This window comes from Manduca sexta, chromosome 9 (genome assembly GCF_014839805.1).
Source record: "Manduca sexta isolate Smith_Timp_Sample1 chromosome 9, JHU_Msex_v1.0, whole genome shotgun sequence".
NCBI lineage: Eukaryota > Metazoa > Arthropoda > Insecta > Lepidoptera > Sphingidae > Manduca > Manduca sexta.
In genome coordinates this window covers 4604842-4624937 of record NC_051123.1, presented here as the reverse complement: position 1 = coordinate 4624937, position 20096 = coordinate 4604842, and the positions used below count along the sequence as shown (strand labels likewise).

The window sequence follows — 20096 nt, the reverse complement described above, 5'->3', positions numbered from 1 at the left end:
TGCTAAACATTAGCGATTTTGACATTCAATGAACTTATGATTTATATTTGTATGTTATTGGCAATCCATATAATCTGATATTCTATGCAATGCCTGGGCAATGTAAAGAATACCTTAAACGTTTAGGTAATGTATGAAAGTCATTATCCAGTATTTATATGGCATATTTTTTATAAACGATTTTTATATTGTACTAAGTGACATTTATTTCATTCATAAATAAGACTGTCTAGTGTAAACGTTTAAATAAAAGTTCATTATCTATACGTATGCTCAGTTCCAGGGTTACCACTTTTTTTTTGCGCAATAAATATTAGATAGACGGTAGGCGCCGCACCTTTAATCATAGACAATTAATTCTTCAATCAACACATCAAAAAAGTCTTGGACGCCGCGATATTGCCTATGATACCATATAAAAAATAATTTACCGCTGTAAATTGTTAAAAAAACAAAAAAACTTGTTCCTGATTGTTAATTTATCTTGTATTTCCATAATTGGCCAATCAGTGAAGAATTTCACGCATTTTAAATAAACTGTTAGAGTGAGGTATGCATCAAAACATTCGAGATCATTGTTCATACATAAATATTGAATCAATAGGTAAGAATTTATTGTGCAATACTTTGTGTTATATTTATTTATGTATGTGTGTGGTGAATAAGACTTTATATTATTGCGTAGTCTAATTTCGAATTTGGAATTACGAGAAAAAGAAATAAACATGGCTGTTTGATAAAGGAAAAAGTTTATGCTAATAAATTATGTGTTATTTTATATTTATAATTCAAACGCTGTCCTCTTACGTGTAAAGAAACATGATCAATGTTATTCGTTTAATAATCATGATTAAAATATTAATAATAAATTTAGGAATAATATTTTGAAAGATTAGATAAAATAATAATTTCCGCACACTGAGTCACAAAAATACATTCCGAAACCGCCATTTATAATATTCCATGAGATATGCAATTCATAACATGAAGACATCCGTACCCAAAAAAACAGAAACGCACCTCGCATTTGTCATTACAACCTGTATATTTTAAATTCACGAAATGACAGTTCGAAAACACAAAAATATATCACTCGGTATCAGCTGTTGTCAAAATTCTATGCATACCGGCCGGCGACCGTCGTTATTTCAATTACCCACGTCCCTCGTCAAAGACAAAAGAGCTGACACGATAAAAAACGGCGGGAAAAAACAAACGTGAATTAAAAAAAAAACAATTCCTTATCTATGATTGGATCGCGGTCATGTAAACTCGCCCAAGCGTATTGTGTTACTCGAAGCGGCTTTCGTTTTCGGTAGCGTTTTTTTAAAGAAACTGGACTTGACTTTTTGTATGGATTTCATTTGCGATTGTTCCCAGTGTTAATTGCCGTTTTTGTGTGGCCCGTAATTATTTACTGTTAAAGACGATCATTGGACTGATTTGAGACATCGAATTCGGTAGAAATAGTACAGTATATTATTTGTAGGGATTTCTTAGGTATGCCTTGTGAAATATTATGAAGATTTTTTATAGCAATTTCAAGTCTAAAGAGCCATTTAATATTTTTGCTTGAATTAGTAACCGTTTTTTCTATAGTCTATTTAATATTTAGATCCATAAATAATGCTTGCTATAGTTATTCGCCACGCTTATAACACACCAAGGTTCATATTCAATTTATAAAAAGAACAAAATAAACATCTATTATCGACCCATCTCCTCGACAACAAAATTAAGAACGGTACTAATCTATTGAAAGGCTACTAAACGGCATAAGATGATGGGTGCCCAATATAAATAGCTGTAATAGGCGTATCGTACACAATGCGCCCCCGCAGACCGCCGCGAGGGGTCCCGGCCACAAAAAAACATCTTTTTAATTATAATATCACTCACATTATAAAACTTTTTGTTGCCATGATGAAAAAATAATCGGGGGTCGCTACTTTTCATATTTTTTGTAGGTTTTAGTTTAAGTACTGTTATTAGTTTGGACAACACGTGACATAAAAAGCAATCGATATTTGAATTCGGCAAAGTCTACCATAGTGTTCTTTATTTAAATTAAACTTGAGACCTGGCAGATGTTCCAGCCAAACACAATTCGTTTTATTTTTTAAATTTGAAAAGAGGTTTGACTTTGCCGATTCCAAGAGCGGTTATTAAACATAGGTACTCACGAAACCGTGTTTGTCGCTGATGTTGTTCGTCAATTTCAATTTGTGGAAGGAGACAACTTTCTGCATCCATTGCTCGCCCGTTGACGGCGAGTCGGGGTGTATGTACATTCTTTTCGGCATCTCAGGGTCGGCTTTGCCCGCAACCATCCATCGACTCCGGGAACAAAAACCACAAGATATAGGGTACACGTAGAACTATAAACTTGATTTATCGTAAATATAGCAGAATTTTATTACGTTACATGAAATACGAGATGCAATTCTAATATCAAAATTGCCTTTGAATCAAATATGATCGCATTTTCATATTTTATTTCGATAACGCAAGCTTTAGCATTATTGCATGAGATATACTTCGGGATAGGCAAATAACAAAAATAACATAAAATCAAAGTATATTAAATTTATACAACCAGTTGAACGTTTTAAACTCTTATTTGTAGTATGTGAGTGCTCGGCGGCTTTCAAGTAAAGAGATTGCCTTTAACTGCTTTAATAATTCCTTGGCGATATTACTTCCTTCTATATCACTTTGAAAATGTTGTCAATTTTAGTAAAATCATAGACAATATTATATTCGAAAAGCAAATTATTTTAAATACACCATGTTTAAGCTGTATAATGAAATTCCCTTACACAAAATTACCAATAATTATGAAATTCCATTTTTAAAATTCACATTCAAAAATTTAAAAATTAAATTCCAGCCAGTGGGTATAGTTTAGGAAATATAATTTGCCCCGAATGAAATAAGTATCCACTCTCAATCGGTGCTCAATATTTCCTAAAAACTTACTATCATCTAAAAAGCGTGTGAATTCATGCAATATTTCATATCGGTGACATTCATGCTGGAGTATATTATGCTAACAGCGGTGTACAAGCGATATATGAAGTAGCTATAATTAGTGAAACGTGAATGTAAAGAGATCTGCGTGCAAACTCACCATTAGAGATAAGCTAGGATGGATGCAAGATTATCCGGTATTGAGAGATCTTCCTAATTACTAAAGACATTAGCCACGCAGATCTCTGCTTCACACTAAATACGCGCATGCTTCTTGCCTTCATAGTCCGAATTACATTAAAATAAGATAACTAATTGGTCAACCCGTCACGTCTACTTTCTTATTTTAATTTAATTCCTCAGCGTTATTTCTTTATTTATACCTGTTGTGGAATTTGTATCTGCAATCGTCGGCAGCTACGATGTCCATTAGCAAAATGTACTTTGCTTTTTTATCAAGACCAGAAACGCGAACTTTGTAGGCAGGAAACATACGTCTGCAAGCAACACGAGAGAAAACATGGGTTGGGACTCGTTCTTTGCGACAACGATTTGACATCACGTCGATTCTGAGACATGCCGTTGGACTAGTTTCACTTTTTTGTACGTTGTCGTGTACGAACGCTTTAGCTTGTGATCTGGCGTGTTAATTAGATTGTGTTCTATGTGGGAGCGGAACGTCGCCGCGGCCCTCGCATCAATGGGGTGTCACGAAATATGCACGACAAAAAAGTGTTTCCGCCATACACGGCCGAAAATGGCGTACGCGTCCATTGTGCGGTTTTGTGTCCGCGCCCCGCACCGCACGCGTGAGCGAATGCCCTACACGAATAAACATGCCGAACATCGCGCGACATCCAAAAACGATTCAGGTTTAGAAACATCCGACCGGGTAATTGTTAAGTAATTTATGTAACAGAGATTTGTAATAATTAATTAGCATATTAACGGCGCTAGTCGGCGCCTTTGTCGGTGCACGGCTGAGTCACTCGCATTTCGGCCGGTATGCTCGGCTCGGATTAATTAACGGATATTAAATCGAAGTTTATCGCTCGCACCTCGTTGCCAAACCAGCGGCGCGGCGGGTTTGAGAGCGTCCGACCGCGGCCCGATATCGCGCTTGTCATCGGGAATCAAACAATGTACACAATCAAACGATGATCGCGGTCCCCGAGGGATGCGAACTACCCGGAAGATTCTACCGCGTTTTTGTGGAGACACATCGCCGCATTTAATCCCAAATTAGGTTAATTTGGGTGGAGTAAAGTACGCGGCGGCATTTCTCACCTCTGGTGTCGGCGCGGCTTTTTACACACCGCTGCGGCGTTTGAGACAAAGATATTTTAATGATATTACCCATTGGATGCGAGTTGAATCCTTAATCGCACGATACCGGCTCACTTGTCGCGATGTCGTTGCCCTTAAACGAAGCGTGTTTCGTACAAATTGTTTAGGCGTAATTAACGAACGCACCGTAATGGTCTTCATGATGGGAACTAGTGCGTTGCGTGGGTAGAATCACAAGCTAAATGAAAACAAGCGTTAACGGATCTTTGTTAGAATGCAATGATCTCCAATCAACATGATATCTAATGGTGGACCGTCAAGCTGGCCTGATCGTGCCAGATTGACGGTCTGATGTGGGGGATTGTTGGCAGTGCTGTCCGTCAGGCAATGAATGTAAGTCTACCTGTTGTGGAACTTATATCTGTAGTCATCTGCAGCGACAATGTCCAACAGGAGGATGTATTTGGCCTTCGCGTCCAATCCGGAGACGCGGAACTTCATTTGTGGGAACATTTGTCTGTAAATTGGAATAATCTATGACGTGGCGGAAGATAGAGATCTGTAGGACGGGTGCCAAATCTTGATTTTAGAGGTTAGCTGCAAAGTACACGTAAAAACAAATCAAATACGAAGCGAAATTTCCGAAATCCAAATTTGAATTTTGAAATGGTCCGTTAATACGATCAATTTTAAATTTCGAATGTCAGATATTTCGCTTCGGATTAACAAAGGTCGCCGTTGCTCGTCACCATCCACGCAGTTTACAGAAAACTAACATCACGTTTTATATGGAACCGTTTATAAAGTTTAGCCTCGTCAGTAGTCACACGGCGTAGCTGTTATTGAATCACTTACCATTTACTTAAATTCTGCAATGTTTAGTAGAAAGTATGGAGCAGATGTTCGATATGGATCTGCCATACGGGTTACATGAGTTCAACTGAGAGCAGTATAATCTCGTAAACTACGCGGCTAGTACAATTCTAAATCAATACTGGATACATTTTTAATTAGTCGGAATACATACAAATTGAGTACTTAATAAAAAGGTATGAAACTTATTCCTGCTAGAATAAGAAGAAGAGATTAAACCAATTAATGACCAGTTCTAGAAAAATAGATTTAAAATACCTTTATGATAGTGACAGATTGGAAATTGAATAAGGATAAATACACGAAATGATTTACGGTAATTTCTCTAAGTCATGCAACCTTGGTCACACATGATCTAAATTAGCCAACGTTGGATCAAATTGAAACAAATACATAAGGAAATGTTTACGAAGAACATAAACATGCAATGCACCGAAAATAAGGAAACTAGATAGATATGCTAGTGCGTGCCAAGTTTGAAACACATAGTTGCAAACTGGACCGTATTTAGTAATCAATGTGTAGAACTGAATCAGGATAGTATTCGGACAGACGATGGTAATTAGACTTTCCAATTAATACATTGTCTTTGCAAATTTGGTATTTAAGATTCAGTGCATATGGTCGTAGCAGCTAGACTAGTAAGAACAGATAAGGTTGAGATTTGTTTATGTAATTTAAATTAGTTTATTCTCAATTGTAATTCTCAGGATATTTATTAGTGCCGTATGATGAAGAATGATGATGACGATGATGAAGAAGGCCGCGGGTTTTGGTTGATATGCCGGTGTAGGGAATACAGGGGTTAGGGACTCGGTCCAATGCTCGCTCGGATGATGTTTACTCCTGAGTGCTGACATTGGGCCGTAGGACTGGTTAAACCAACATAATCATTCCACTCACCCTCCAAGTGGAAGCGACAAACGATTTTTCCACGCAAAAAAAAAGGATGTTCGTAAGTATCTTAAGTATTTAGAGTAGATCCACCAATTCCTATACGTATAAAAGAGTTACAAATACCTAGATATTATGATTCTCACCACCACCTAGTTCATCATAAACGTACAAAAAGAGAAATAGAAATATTTGGAGAAGACAATCAAGTTTTAACGGATATGGGCTATTTAATAGAACATAACAGCATTTTTAATATTCCTGATTAATTTCCTATTACGTCTGTTACACATGATAGTCAATAAGCAAAATCAACGATGTTTCAATAGATCTCTCAAATGAAACTGCAATAACAGATCCTGATTTCAGATCTACAAGGTCCAAATCCAAATCCGTCCACATGTCGCAATCAGCCTCTACTCTAACGTTCATTAGGCACGTTATTTATAGTACATACGTGATGCACTCAGTGCCGGCTGGCTGATGTATGTTGTGCCGTGGACATGTCGTCAGGAATACCAAATGCGCAACACAAATTAACAGCAGTTCCTTGTTGTGATTTGTGCGTATCAAAATGGCTACATTAAAATGTAGTGCTGGTTTGGGATTTGGGTCTTTTGAAATTAGGAATCTATGTGATGTTGTCTCTGATTCTCGAGCTTTGTGGAGTGATAATATATTTAGTAAAATAAGTAATATAATAAATAATATGTGAACTAATTAAGCTACTTATATTGTTTCCCACGAATCCCCATTACAGATTATCTTTGAAAGAACATTTTAACTTCTAATTGAATTATTTCGATACTATTTCACATCGTAAATTAATTTAATTCCACAATCCAGTAATTGAGTCTTAACAAAATAAGATCAAGCGAACTCCATTGATTAAGGTTTTTGTGCCAATTTTAATGGTTTTATTCATCGTCTCAAATGATGTCCATTAGTCAGCCACGATTTATGACCGTCCACGCTAAATAGGCGATAAAAAGAATTTTATTTATAGATTTATTGGCAAAGAAAGAATAAAGATTTAACGGTCATCATTGAAAAGGTCGGCTGTCCGTTTAATTCGAAGGTATTAACGCTACTTCTGCTTTGTTTTGGATTTTATTTCGACCTTTATTACCACTCATATTTGTTTTACGTATCAAGTTTACTGTAAAAGAGAACCTATGTACTTATTTTTTTGAGATGTTATGTGGAGTAGGATCCAATAGAATTTTGGCTGACGAAAGATTACCTTTCGACAGTCGATATAATTATGCAGGCCTGTTGGAACCGGATTTATTTGGACACATTTACACTTCTGTTAAGGTAGTTTGAGCCTTTTGTGCCATCTGCTGTTCTAAATTCACAGTCATTCTTTTATTGGTAGAAGTTTTTAAATTCATTCCTTACCGATATATTTCTTAAATTCTTTGTTTCTTCAGAACCGGCGTACAAACTACTAAATCAAATCAAATATTTCGCAATCAAAGCGTATAGATCAATTGAATTTAATAAAATTACTCCACAATCTCAAAATCCGGTTGATAAAATCAGATGTAGCATATCCCCGTTTAGTATGACCTTCAATACGTTGCAGATCTCATCTCATGAAAGTTCGACTAGGACACCCAAGCGGATGTAGACGAACTGTTAGTGTTTACTAAAACCCCTTCACGTCAGTCTAGAATACTCAAGAAGAATATTAATTCAATAGGTCCGTTGAACCTTCGTGTTCTCCAAAACACGTGTTTTTTTGCATTTTACGATCCATGCTACTGTTTACGTTAATGTTGTCTTAGTTTTATTACTCTAGTGCAATGGCCTTAGTTTTTTTCATCTATAATGTAGGTGTAGTTGTTTTTGGTGTCTGGAATTTTGGGGTCCGAATCTTTGGAGTGTGTTATATAAAATTTTAGATAAAAATACATTTGAAATATTGTACAACACAGAATTAATAAGTACGTATAATGTGCACGGTAAAGTGAACTTAGTGCACCCGATGGTAAGTGGAGTGAAGTCCAATAGAATGTCGACTGAAGAGAGATGATTACCCCTTGGCAGTAGACACAACGGTTCGTTTAACACCTTGTGTACAGTGGTCGGTATCCGGGAGGATATAATATATCCTATCAGCACAACTCGGCCATTTTAGGAAATTATCCACACAGAAAAAATAACTAAAACTCTTATAATATACTAAGTACAAGATGATTTTCATCATTAAAACCCGCTGAACTAGAGCAAGCGAACCCATGACTCACAGATGGGAGTCAAAGTTCACGCGATAGATCACGCTAACTCAAGAATTCTAGTACTCTGAAGGGTTACTGTTGTACCTAATTATACATGCGATAAGTGGACAACGGCTGCTTGAGCAATTAATTAGAGATGATTGATTGCTCGATTTATGCCGGCCGTGTTTGCGTATCGAATTTGTAATTTATTAGTAAGAAGTGGAGGGTGAGTTGGCTCTTTTGTTTTACTTTTCTTTGAATATGCTATTTTTGAGAGAATTGTTTTTGTAGATGATGTATTGAATTTTAGCTTTATATTAATAATAAAAAAGGTCGAGAAGTGACATACATTCTTTGGAGAAGGCCTTCATCTATAGAAGGGTACTTGCAAATAAAATATCAGAATAAAAATATTTTTAATGAGGATTAATTAGGAAAGCATATTATTATAAAAAAAGTATTCACTGTAGGTTAAGCAAGAAATAAAATGCTTATTATCATGAATAATATCTTATAATCGTAATTTTATACCGAAAACATTAATCTTAGTGTGTTACTAGTGTGCTTTCATTATGAGTCTAAGATTTTTGCCGAGAGACATACGTAGGTATGTCAATTCAGTTATTTCATTTTATTACAATGTTAAAAGATATGCAGTCAAAATGTTTAACTATCTACTAGAGTTTAGAAGCTAGCATTGTAATGATTTTAGATACCATATTTTAGATTATATTTTAGCATTATTAATTGATATAACTGTGTTACTATTTCACATTACCAAAACCATCCCAAAATTCCCACAAACACCAAATCCAAAACAATTATCATCGAAAAACCGTAGTCAAAAGTAACCTTTTAAAAAACTATTAATTAACATCCCATTTGAATTAACGTTTGCATTCGTCATTAATTGGCAGGGCGGGGGTGGAATTCCTTTTAAAAGTGCTGCGGCAGGGGTGGCGGGTGGCGCATCTGCTCACACTTTGACGCATTCTTGCGGCTTCGAGCGAAGTGCTGGCCGGTAGCACTGAGTCTTTAAACGCTGATCTGTTGGCTAACAATGTTAGGAGCTATTTGTTTTTTGGATTTGTTTCCCGTTATTTTGAGGGGAACATTTTATTAACAGGCAATTCGTTATTGCAATTTGATAGTATATTTAAAATGTAATTTGTCATTTTTGTTAAAACTGTATACAAGGAAAGAGAAGGTGCTATGAAAACTACGGTAAAGTATCTTTTACTTGTCCCACTACATTGTAGTAGGTTTGCAATAGTTCTAAACCAACAAGAAAGACACAGATAACCACGTATCCTAATAGAATGAAAAACTACAAAGACGATGCATCGCTATATTATGAAGAAGAAGAGAGGAATTTATTGGATTTAAAACCTTATAGCAACGATGAGGTACAATAGAATATAGGATGCATTCAATAAAGTACTAATTTAATTAAACTATACAGCAAGTAGTACATACCCAGACTAAAAAAACGTTATATTGAAATATTAAAAATCGTTTTAAGCTAATTTGGATTTAAATTTATGTCGAATGGTTAGGACTAATCGTTTCTCATAACTCGACAATTGATCTGGACCTTATTTCATTAACCAGGGGCCATGTAAAAATCTCAATATTTATTATCCAAGTTAAACAATACATATAAAATTTTATTAATATAGTCTTATAAAAATTTCACAACGCTATGCTCAGTTAAAGCACAAATTTACTCGATCAGCTGTAAGTCAAAACCCGCCATCTTGCCTCAAGGTTTAAACTAGGAACCGGTGCTGTTTTTGACAGCTATTTAAGCAATTCTTAACCTCTTAACGCTAAAACAAGTTTATAAGACTGATAATAGCTAACAGTGGCGAAGGGTGAAATTTTTTAAAAGGTAAGCCGAGGCAAAAATACTTTGCCTTGTTAAATATATCGTGGTCAATTTAACAGAAAACAAAAACTATGACAAACGTAAATAAACCTTAAATTGAAGCCGGTAGGAATCAGATTGTATGGACGCTTCGCTGCTGATAGCTAAAGTACAATTCCTCAGTAAATGAGTACGCGAAATCTCCGTAAATTATGTGGTAACAGTGTGCGGTGCCACCGGTCTGCAAGCCAGGTCGTCTTTCACGCGCATCCGACACCGCATAGACTCACTTCTATGGTAAGTGTATTACACGGGAAATCAATGCTGTTTATTTTCACGTGATAATTAAAAAATGCACAATTTTTGATCATGTAAGTTAGCAAATTTTAGGAAACATTTTGGTAATGTAGTTATGTAGGCAAAAAATACTAAAACGCGAATTGAGTTTTTTAAAACATGACGGCAACGAAAATTGCTCAACGATTCCAAATAAAAATACTTGTCACATGTATAAGTCGGTTAAGCCGAAATGCGATGCTTTGATGCAAGTAACACGGTTTTTCGCATAGCTAAATATATCTCCAGCCTAAACAAGCGACAAAAATGACACGTCAACATTTGTAAGATGATTTTAGCGGAAAAATTGTTATGATTAAGAAAATTGGACACCTACATAGCAGTGAATTGTAAATATTCGCAATACTTTAGGTACCTTACATGCCGTTTGAAAAACGCCATACCTCACAAGAACATATCCACGCAGGCTTCCCATCAGATAATCGTTTTAGAATTGTATAACTACATAGTTTCACCTTTAATTAGTCAAAGGAGTATTCACTTTCCTGGCGGTTCTTTGCTTTCCACCCCAACTCATTTCCGACTCTATCATACGAATATACGGTCGGTATTAAACTGGCAAGCGCCAGTTTCCTTAGTAATGGAGGCAGACTGTTACGGCGCGATGACACTAACCGTACGTGACTTGGCACACTGCGTTGCTGCTGATGAGTTTACAAATGTAAATACCTCTTTAACTTTTTACACTTCGCACGAGAAAGGCCGAGGAAAGGAGTTTTTACACCCTTTTTTACATTTCGTGTTACAGTTCAGTTATATGTTTTTTTGTGAAAATGATGCAATTTAATGTGCAAGTCTTAGCCGCATTTACAATGTGAAATAAGGGAACAAATGTGACTGTCTCGTAAAACCATTATAAGTTGACCTGTCTAATACGAGTAGGCGCTAATAACAGAAAGGTCAAGCTGTTTCTCTAACAGCGACAACATTTTGAGAACACCGGATCTTAGAATTTTATAGTGTTGGTTACATAATAATATGTGTTTTATTTTATTGACGTTACGGTTTAAAACTGACTTTCTAACAAGAGCGGAGTTTATGCTGTATTTGATTGAACGTAGCTATTTCTTTTTTTGAGAATATTACTCAAACAAAATGCTTGTATTCATAATTTAAATTATAGTAAGAATTTAAAATTTATTATATTTTTTTAAAGAAACCGAAATAACATATAAAATGAAATAAATACTGTTAAAATAACACTTACACTCAACAAAAACTTAACGCAAAAAAAGAACACGATAATTTCTAAATTTTAATTATCGCAATGTACACAAAGTTGGAAATAGTTTACGACTATCTAATTTGCATTATTAACAAATTATTGTAATAGAAATAGCGTTAACCAGGAAATTATATTAGCATACAAGGTGAATTAAACAACGCGGTACAAACAGATGTAAATATAATTAAAAGTTGGAAAAAACTGACGTGAACTGGCCAAATTAAAATTCTTAAACAAATATCTATGGAACGGAGGCATAGATTTGAGGTTAAGTTTCATGGAGACGCCTCGAGCGTGGTTTTAGTATGAGCTGTGGATCGAATGATTCTAGAAAATTCTTGGATCTTTGGAAAAAATATGAGATTTTATCTATGCTAATATTTTTTTATTCACAATGGGAAAATTAGTCAATTTTACAATTGTATCACTTTCTCCCTTTCGGTACATGAGTAACATGAAATAATTATTTTTTATTCTCAAATATTAGAACCACTATGTATTCTATTTTTAAAATCATTTTACACTTTACGAGTAAAAAAAAGATTTATACATAGTTTCTAACTGGCAATCATTCGATTTTTTAATTTGTTTTTTTTTTTTTTTTTATTATTTATAAAGCTGCACCACACGTTGTCGTATCCAGCACGCGTATCGCCCACATCATGTGTGGTACAGGCCACAACGTGCCCAAATAACATACAACCCCGATCGGCTATAAAGATAAACCGAATTCCGCTACCGAACACATCTAGCTAATTAATAAAAAAATAATTAAAGAATTCTAACAAAACGTGAAACGGTCGAATTTAACGGAACACCTTACTTAGATTTGTGACGTGAAAATTAAATTTCTAATTGGGGCAAAGAAAGTTTATATTTCATAAGACGTTTCGTAAACGTACGCTTTATTTATGTTGTTCGTTCACTTTTGATTTTGACAAGACCATTGAGTTCATATTCTAATGGTTTATTCCGAAAAAAGTTAAAACTTACGTTCTGTATTCGGGAATACGTTAATTGAAACGACTTTTTAGCATCCCATTACTTTAATTACTACACCCATAGGATTTATGTTTTATGACTTGTCAAAATTATTCATACATGCTTTTATATTTAACGATTAATTAATATTTCGAATTAATATAAGCTATCTTATTTTATTGCGATCTAATCCACGACCTAAAAAAATGGCAGGTGCTTGAACAATCTTGATAATATTTGAGCAAAAGTCAGCAGATGCATGCGACAATATCATAAGAAACATTTAAAAATAGAACTTAAAAAAAAGTTGTCGGCGTACGTTTATGCCTAATGTGATTTAAGACAAAAGTCGGCATTTGAGTAAAAGCAAGTAAAAAATACAATAAATAACGATTAACAAAAAGTGATGTCATCTCGTTTTCTGTTATCGTCTGCGGCCGACGACGGTAGCGGCTAATCGACAGCGGCCGTAGAGTCGACGCTGTTTACTTTATTTTGAATTTGGAACTCGTACGGACTATGTTTTTTTCAAAAAAACCTTTTTTGCAACGTATTTTTTTATTTGGATAAATAATTCGAATAGTATAAAATGTTGCAATGATACTTTATTATTATACATATAGGTTATTGTGTATTAACCCGTGAGGTAGCTGAATGTTTGCCGGCAAACATTGACAGCTACGCGTGTGACGGAAAAATAACCTTATTATGTAGTATATATGTAGTATATAAGGTTATAATCCCGTGACACACGCAAATGTCATGTAGCTGTCTTGGCTCGCCGGCGATTCACGAGAGACCAAGAGTTAACTATCCTATTACTAACTATTCCTCTATTAGGCACTTAGTTAATCTTATCATCACAAAAAAAATACAATATATAATAAGTAACTCGAAACCAATTTTAGATTTCCTTACAATTCTTTTCTGTATGCAGAAAATCATTATCATCCCTGCACTTTTAAAAAAACATTTAGTTATCTACGTTCTGGAACAACGCGTAGATAATAACATGATATAGATTTAATTTTAATTTTCATTATTAAAACACAAACGAACTTTCCCAAAACTAAACAAACAAACCGACTCCACAGCTTCCCCGTCCGATGAAGATAACCGCACGCCCCGGCGCCACCTAGCGCGGTGGCTCGCTGTATCTCCGTGATAATATCGTTTTGTTCCCAACTAATGGTGTTTGTGATACTCTTAATATGAACTCTTTGGTTTCTTAAGCGGTTGAATGGTTAAGGCGGGGAAGTGGAGTAATCTAGGGCCTTAAGGCGATGGATAACGAGTGCTTCAGATAGCTAAAAATCAAGAATCTGTTGTTTTGAAATAGTGACTGAATTGGATATACTGAAACTATATTTTTTTATGAATAGAATTATATATAAAATGAATTAAAGCAATTTGCTATTATTCTAGCTTTAATACCGGCATGGTACAACTCCAATGATTCCAACAGGGCCGGCATAATTGTGTCGACTGCGTGGGGTAATCATCTCTCGTCAGTCGACATTCTATTAGACCTACTCCACTTACCATCAGGAGCAGGGTCACTATTCCGTGCACGTTTAAAAAAACTCGAACATAAATCATTTAGCTATCTCTATGATATTTTTATTAACGTCATTAACAAAACATTTTCCCCCTTATTCATAGACGTTTTTTATCTAAGGTCGGAGTAAAGCTGTGATAACAAGTCTGTTTTTCAGTGCCCAACGGCACTGAGAAACAGACATAGGGCCTTTGTGATTGGCTAATATTGTTGTATCTCAATATTAGCCAATCACAACGGCCCTATGTCTACGCACTGCGAGGGCTGTCATGCCGTCAGCACTGGGAAACAGACTTGTTATCACAGCTTTACTCCGTCCTTAGATAAAAAACGTCTATGAATAAGGGGGTAAATCTTCAACATGGAGGAATAAAATGTGTTGTAATATAATATAGTATTCATATGTTAAAAGCAATGAAATCATTCTATAATAATATAAACTTGAAGACTTTGTTTAAATGCGCGAATATATAACTAATAAACCTGTTTTGATTTTTTTTTCACTAATAGAAAGCTACAATACGCAATGCTATAGACTTCATTTTATTCAAGAATATTTATAATAGATAAACTTTTTGAATGGAGTCGACAAAATGCATATGTATTGAAGGTACAATCCATATAAAATTATTTACTAGTAGGATAGGTTAAATGACTATATTTTTATCAAAACTATATTTCCAATTATAATAATGACTGAGTGTAGACGTGCATCGCGCAACAATCGCTAAAATTATGCCGGCCTGTGGCATACCGGTTACTGGAACGCAACTCAACGAGCAATGACAGGTTTTTACCATGTACGGTGGTCGATCCAGTACAAAATATCAGGTACCTTCCCAGCGAAAATATCCACAAACTGACGATAGCCAGCTCTTAATTACAAACTTGTAATTAATTTGAAAAGCAAGAGTTCCCGAACGGTTAGGGTTGTCACTTAAATACTTAAAACATTGTTAACAAATCTTGTCCTAATAAACTAGTTTAAAAAGGTAGCAGCTTTAATAAAAATGGACTTTATATACAGCTTAATATAATTTAAATATTATTATTTACTAAACTGTAACTAGTAGCTAAGATTTCATCAAGATTATTCCATAAATATCAAGTTTTCCATTATTTATGTGAAAGTAAAATATTGTGAGGAAATCAACTTGAGTATTCTCCACAAGAATTTCGAATGTATATAAAGTCTACCAACCCGCACTAAGCGTGGTGGACTAAGGTCTAATATCTCTAAGTAGTAAAGGAGGCCTGTGGCCAGCACTGGGCTTTATATAATACAGGGCTGACAATATTATTAATCATTTAGTAACTTAAATGTTACGACCAATAAAACTGCTCCTAGATTATAATAATAATATCAGCCCTGTATTATATACTGTCCCACTGCTGGGCACGAGCCTCCTCTACTACTGAGAGGGATTAGGCCTTAGTCCACCACGCTGGCCTAGTGCGGATTGTTACACTTCACACACCGTTAAAATACCTATAGAGAATTTCTCAGGTATGCGTTTCTTCACGATGTTTTCCTTCACCGTTAAAGCAAGCAATAATTCACAAAGAATACACACATAATTTCTAGAAAAGTCAGATTTTTCTTTCCAAAATCAAGACTAAAATCCCGGTCTGTCAAGTGACAGCCCTAGACCGGGCGCCCGTTTGGCCCAACAAAAACCGTTCCTCGGTCCACCTGCCATCCTGTGGTTTTTTATGTGGAATTAACCTTGGCCCGCGGTAAACTCTACCTCTGGGTAATTCTTTGACGTTTGTCAAGTTTCGTTTCGATTGTTTGATTTGTTTCGGCTATTGCAGTCAGTTGTTTGTTTTTATTAAAATATACAGTCTTATAAACTTGTTTTAGCGTTAAGAGGTGATTAAGAATTGCTTAAATAGCTGTCAAAAACATCACCGGTTCCTAGTTTAAACTTTATTAAAAGGCAAGATGGCGGGTTTTGACTTACAGCTGATCGAGTAAATTTGTGTTTTAACTAAGCATAGCTTTGCGAATGTTTTTACAAAGCATCACTAATAATATTTATTGGCATATTGAGTGTCTTAGAATATGTTGTGATAATATGAAGTGATTATTTTAAAATATTTCACGAACATTATCCATAAGATAAGGTTCGAATTCCACGGACACACACCTCTGACTTTTCTAAAATTATGTGTGTATTCTTTGTGAATTATCGCTTGCTTTAACGGTGAAGGAAAAACATCGTGAGGAAACCTGCATACCTGAGAAGTTCTCCATAGGTATTTTAAGGGTATGTGCAGTCTACCAATTCGTACTAGGCCAGCGTGGTGGACTAAGGCCTAATCTCTCTCAGAAGTAGAGGAGGCCCGTGCCAGTGGGACGGCATATGATACAGGGCTGATATTATAAATTTATCCATATGGTACTAAAATTCAATTTGTCCTTTAGGCCTTTAAAGTGACTTTACAAATACTAGCAATACTACTAGACAATTCTGTAATACTCAATTACATAAAAACATATTTATTATTTCACCTCTAATATTAAATGTAGCGAAGACAGATCACAATAAACTCAACAACCCAAAAATTAATCACAATAATCAATAAACCTGCTATCCAATAAAAAATACAGCGGTCCGTTTGATCGAGTGTACCGCGACAAGTGGCGATTAGTCGCTGCGACAAAAAGTCGAACATGCGTCGCTGTCATGTCGCGAGATCACGATAACCCATGAATAATCATTCGGTTGAAGACTTGACGAAATTATTGAGAACTGTTTTGTTGTTAAGGGTGATTTTAGTGGCGAGTCGTAACGTATTTTTAGAATTAATATGGCGGCATTAAGAGTAAAAGCCCGGGAATTTTAATCTTATAGAAACATGATGACAAAGTTATTTATGTCATGTTTGGTAGATATAAATAATTAGTTTAATTTGTGATTACATTATGAATTGAATCAATGAATCCCTCTTAGCCGAATTTTGCCACTGCGCAGCGGCTAATCTCAACAGAGATTCGCCAGGTATGCAGCACATATTATAGGGCACAAGTGTGTGCGCAATACACAGGTGCGCTCTCTGTTCCTTCACTCTAATAGTCCGGTGAGACGGCAAGTCAACATGACCGGAGAAAGATCAATTCAAAAATTATAATTTATAAGTCGCTTAAATTTGTGGTGAATATCATTAGATAATAGGTATGTAAGTACCAATTATCCGCGATAAAAGATGACATATGTATATACCAAATTACAATTAAATTATTATGATTATTTTTGAGGTCTATAATTCCTCAAACCCAGACTATTAAATTATAGAAATTCTGATCTACAATAATACCACTAGTAGTGGAATCGCTGGACTAATTTTAGTAAAACTTGGCAAACGGTTTTGGCTTAGATCCACATAACATAGATTTTAAGAAGAAATTGAATCTAATTTCCTAGATGATATCCTGTTTTATAACAGATAAGCCTATCAAAAACAGTTTGAGTGGAAAATATTTGTTTTTAAAAGCATTATAATTTTATTATATGTATTGGGTACTACATAACGTGATACCAGCCAAATTGACATTGGTTGATGCTTAGAGCAATGTGAAGGGAAGAGAGAAACCATGGACATTTTGAGGTGTTCGATATTCTTTTAGGCTTCACTTCTCTATTAGGTGCAGGGAAACATTTGTGCCGTTATAAAAAAAAAATATAAAAATCATTATATTTTATCGTTGTAAACATATTATTGTTCCATCTCAAGTTTATGCGATTTCGAATGAATAAGGAATACCTAAGCCGCTGCCGAATTAAAATTAATATATTTAAGTCATAATACAGGAAAATTTATTAACTTGTTCGCCACTTACGCGGTCCACCAACAAATTTTGACGAGATAAAACATTTAAAATGAAATACTACGATTAAAATGTCCTAAATTAGTTAAATATAAAATACAACTTGACTACACGTCAATATACAAAAGAGAGGTCATGTTACAATGGTTATCAACTCAGGAAAATTCGCGTGCAAAATCTAGTAAAAGCATAAGAACAATAGCATCGCTATTGGGTGATTGTTTGGCACAGAACCAAAGGCGTGTGTTGCGCTGGAAACAGAACTCTTATTACTTTGAGAAATTACTACGAGAATCATGTTAGGCTATATTAAATTGTACTGTTAGATGTTATACTATTGTTATTGTAGCAGTTCTGCAAATTACGATTAGAATTGATCTTGGTAAATCATTTTTTATTTGCACGGAAAAATGATCCTACACCTGATGGTAAGTGGAATGGAGTCCAATAGAATCGACTGACGAGATATGATTACCCCTTGGCAGTCGTCACAATTATGCCGGCCTGTTGGTTCCGCGATACAAATAAAATATTATATTGAAACCTGAGGAAAGTATTAATACTTTATGACCAAATTCTTTAATCGAATTATTTTACAAAACAGTCTGATCCAACTCACAAGAATTTACAAGCAAGACACGTCCAAAATCTAATCTAAGACAAACGTTTGATCCAATTAGCCAATAATTACTCGAAAGTAAACAATTAAACAAATATACGAATTCAATGACAAAACGCTCTATATACGTGCTTTGGGTCCACAATGCCGGCATAGTGAGAACGGTTGGACGTGATAAAATTGGGAATTGGGGGCCTGACTGCGCATGTCAACTGATTTAAGACGCACGATTTATTGTTTGGCTACATATGTTAATTTAAATTGGCAACGAGATTAATTAGTTTTACGTTGATGGTTTTGCTAAAACAGTCTTACCGGATGCTTTCTGTCTCATCAAAATCGATTGACACGATCTTGAACAGGTCTTAAAGTTAGCCTTTAAAGATATTTAGATATGCAACAATTTTCACTAATGTTTATACAAAGATGTTTCAAACAAAAATACACATGGATAAGTTCATTAAATTAGTCAGTTTCAACTTTATTTTGAATGCTAAACATACCTTGTTACCAACTAAAAACATACTCAATAAATCAAGCAGTTCTCAAAAAGTTTATAACAAAGAGTCTGCGCACACCCGTGACCGTCAAATAAATGCAAACATAACGTCATATTGTACTGATGTACGCTACGAACCACTCGACGCAACTAATTTGTATAATACAATCGCTTCGTACGATTTACGCATCGTAAAATACTAAAACAAGCGAGTTTCAAGTCGTCAAACTTTATCGTCCGAATCGTGTTCTAAACTAAAATGCGTAAAAAACTTAGATCCTAGCTCCAGTCGTGAGCCAAATAAAAAGAAAATGGCGGCGTTTCGTACGACGAAATGTCGGGAATGTGTCCACGTGGAGCGGCTCCGACGAATTCAGGGCCGAATGTAAGGCTCCCGCTCTTTGCTTTATTTTGGATGTTTCCCATTTGTTATACATAATACATGTAAGCCCCGTATCGCGGCATCGCGGCCGTCAGGGAATTTCGGGACGGCGCCACCGACAAACCATCTCTCTCTATACAGGATGCTACAAGCTTTAACATTTTTTTTCTTTTTTTTTTCAACATACATTTTGACTTTATCTTTAAATCGTTCCAAATTCGAATATTCATATTTTAAAAAGAATATAATTCCTTTTTGTCCTAACCTCAAAATTTATAAAAACAAAAGCAGACATATTAGTTACAACGACTCAAACATTCATAAAAGATCGTAAATGATAATTAGAAGTATTAAGAGCAATAAATTTAGTAATAAAACGTATGTGAACAGCCTCTATTAATAACATAGTTCGGAATCGAACTGGCTTCGGAATTCGTCGCGACATGAACTTATAAGTTATAATCGACGGGTTTTTTGTTCAGACCGGTGAAATGGCGATCGTGGAAAATGATCCTTAAGAACACGTG

General features: G+C 35.2%; 1 protein-coding gene across 1 annotated transcript in view; it reads right to left on the bottom strand.

Annotated features, from left to right (window-relative positions):
• The window catches only part of LOC115447471 (optomotor-blind protein), a 124989-nt gene that overhangs the window by 66518 nt on the left and 38375 nt on the right, over window positions 1–20096 (bottom strand). Inside the window, 2 exon segments of the mRNA XM_037436766.1 lie at window positions 2184–2337; window positions 4661–4774. Coding sequence (XP_037292663.1) covers window positions 2184–2337; window positions 4661–4774 — 268 coding nt within the window.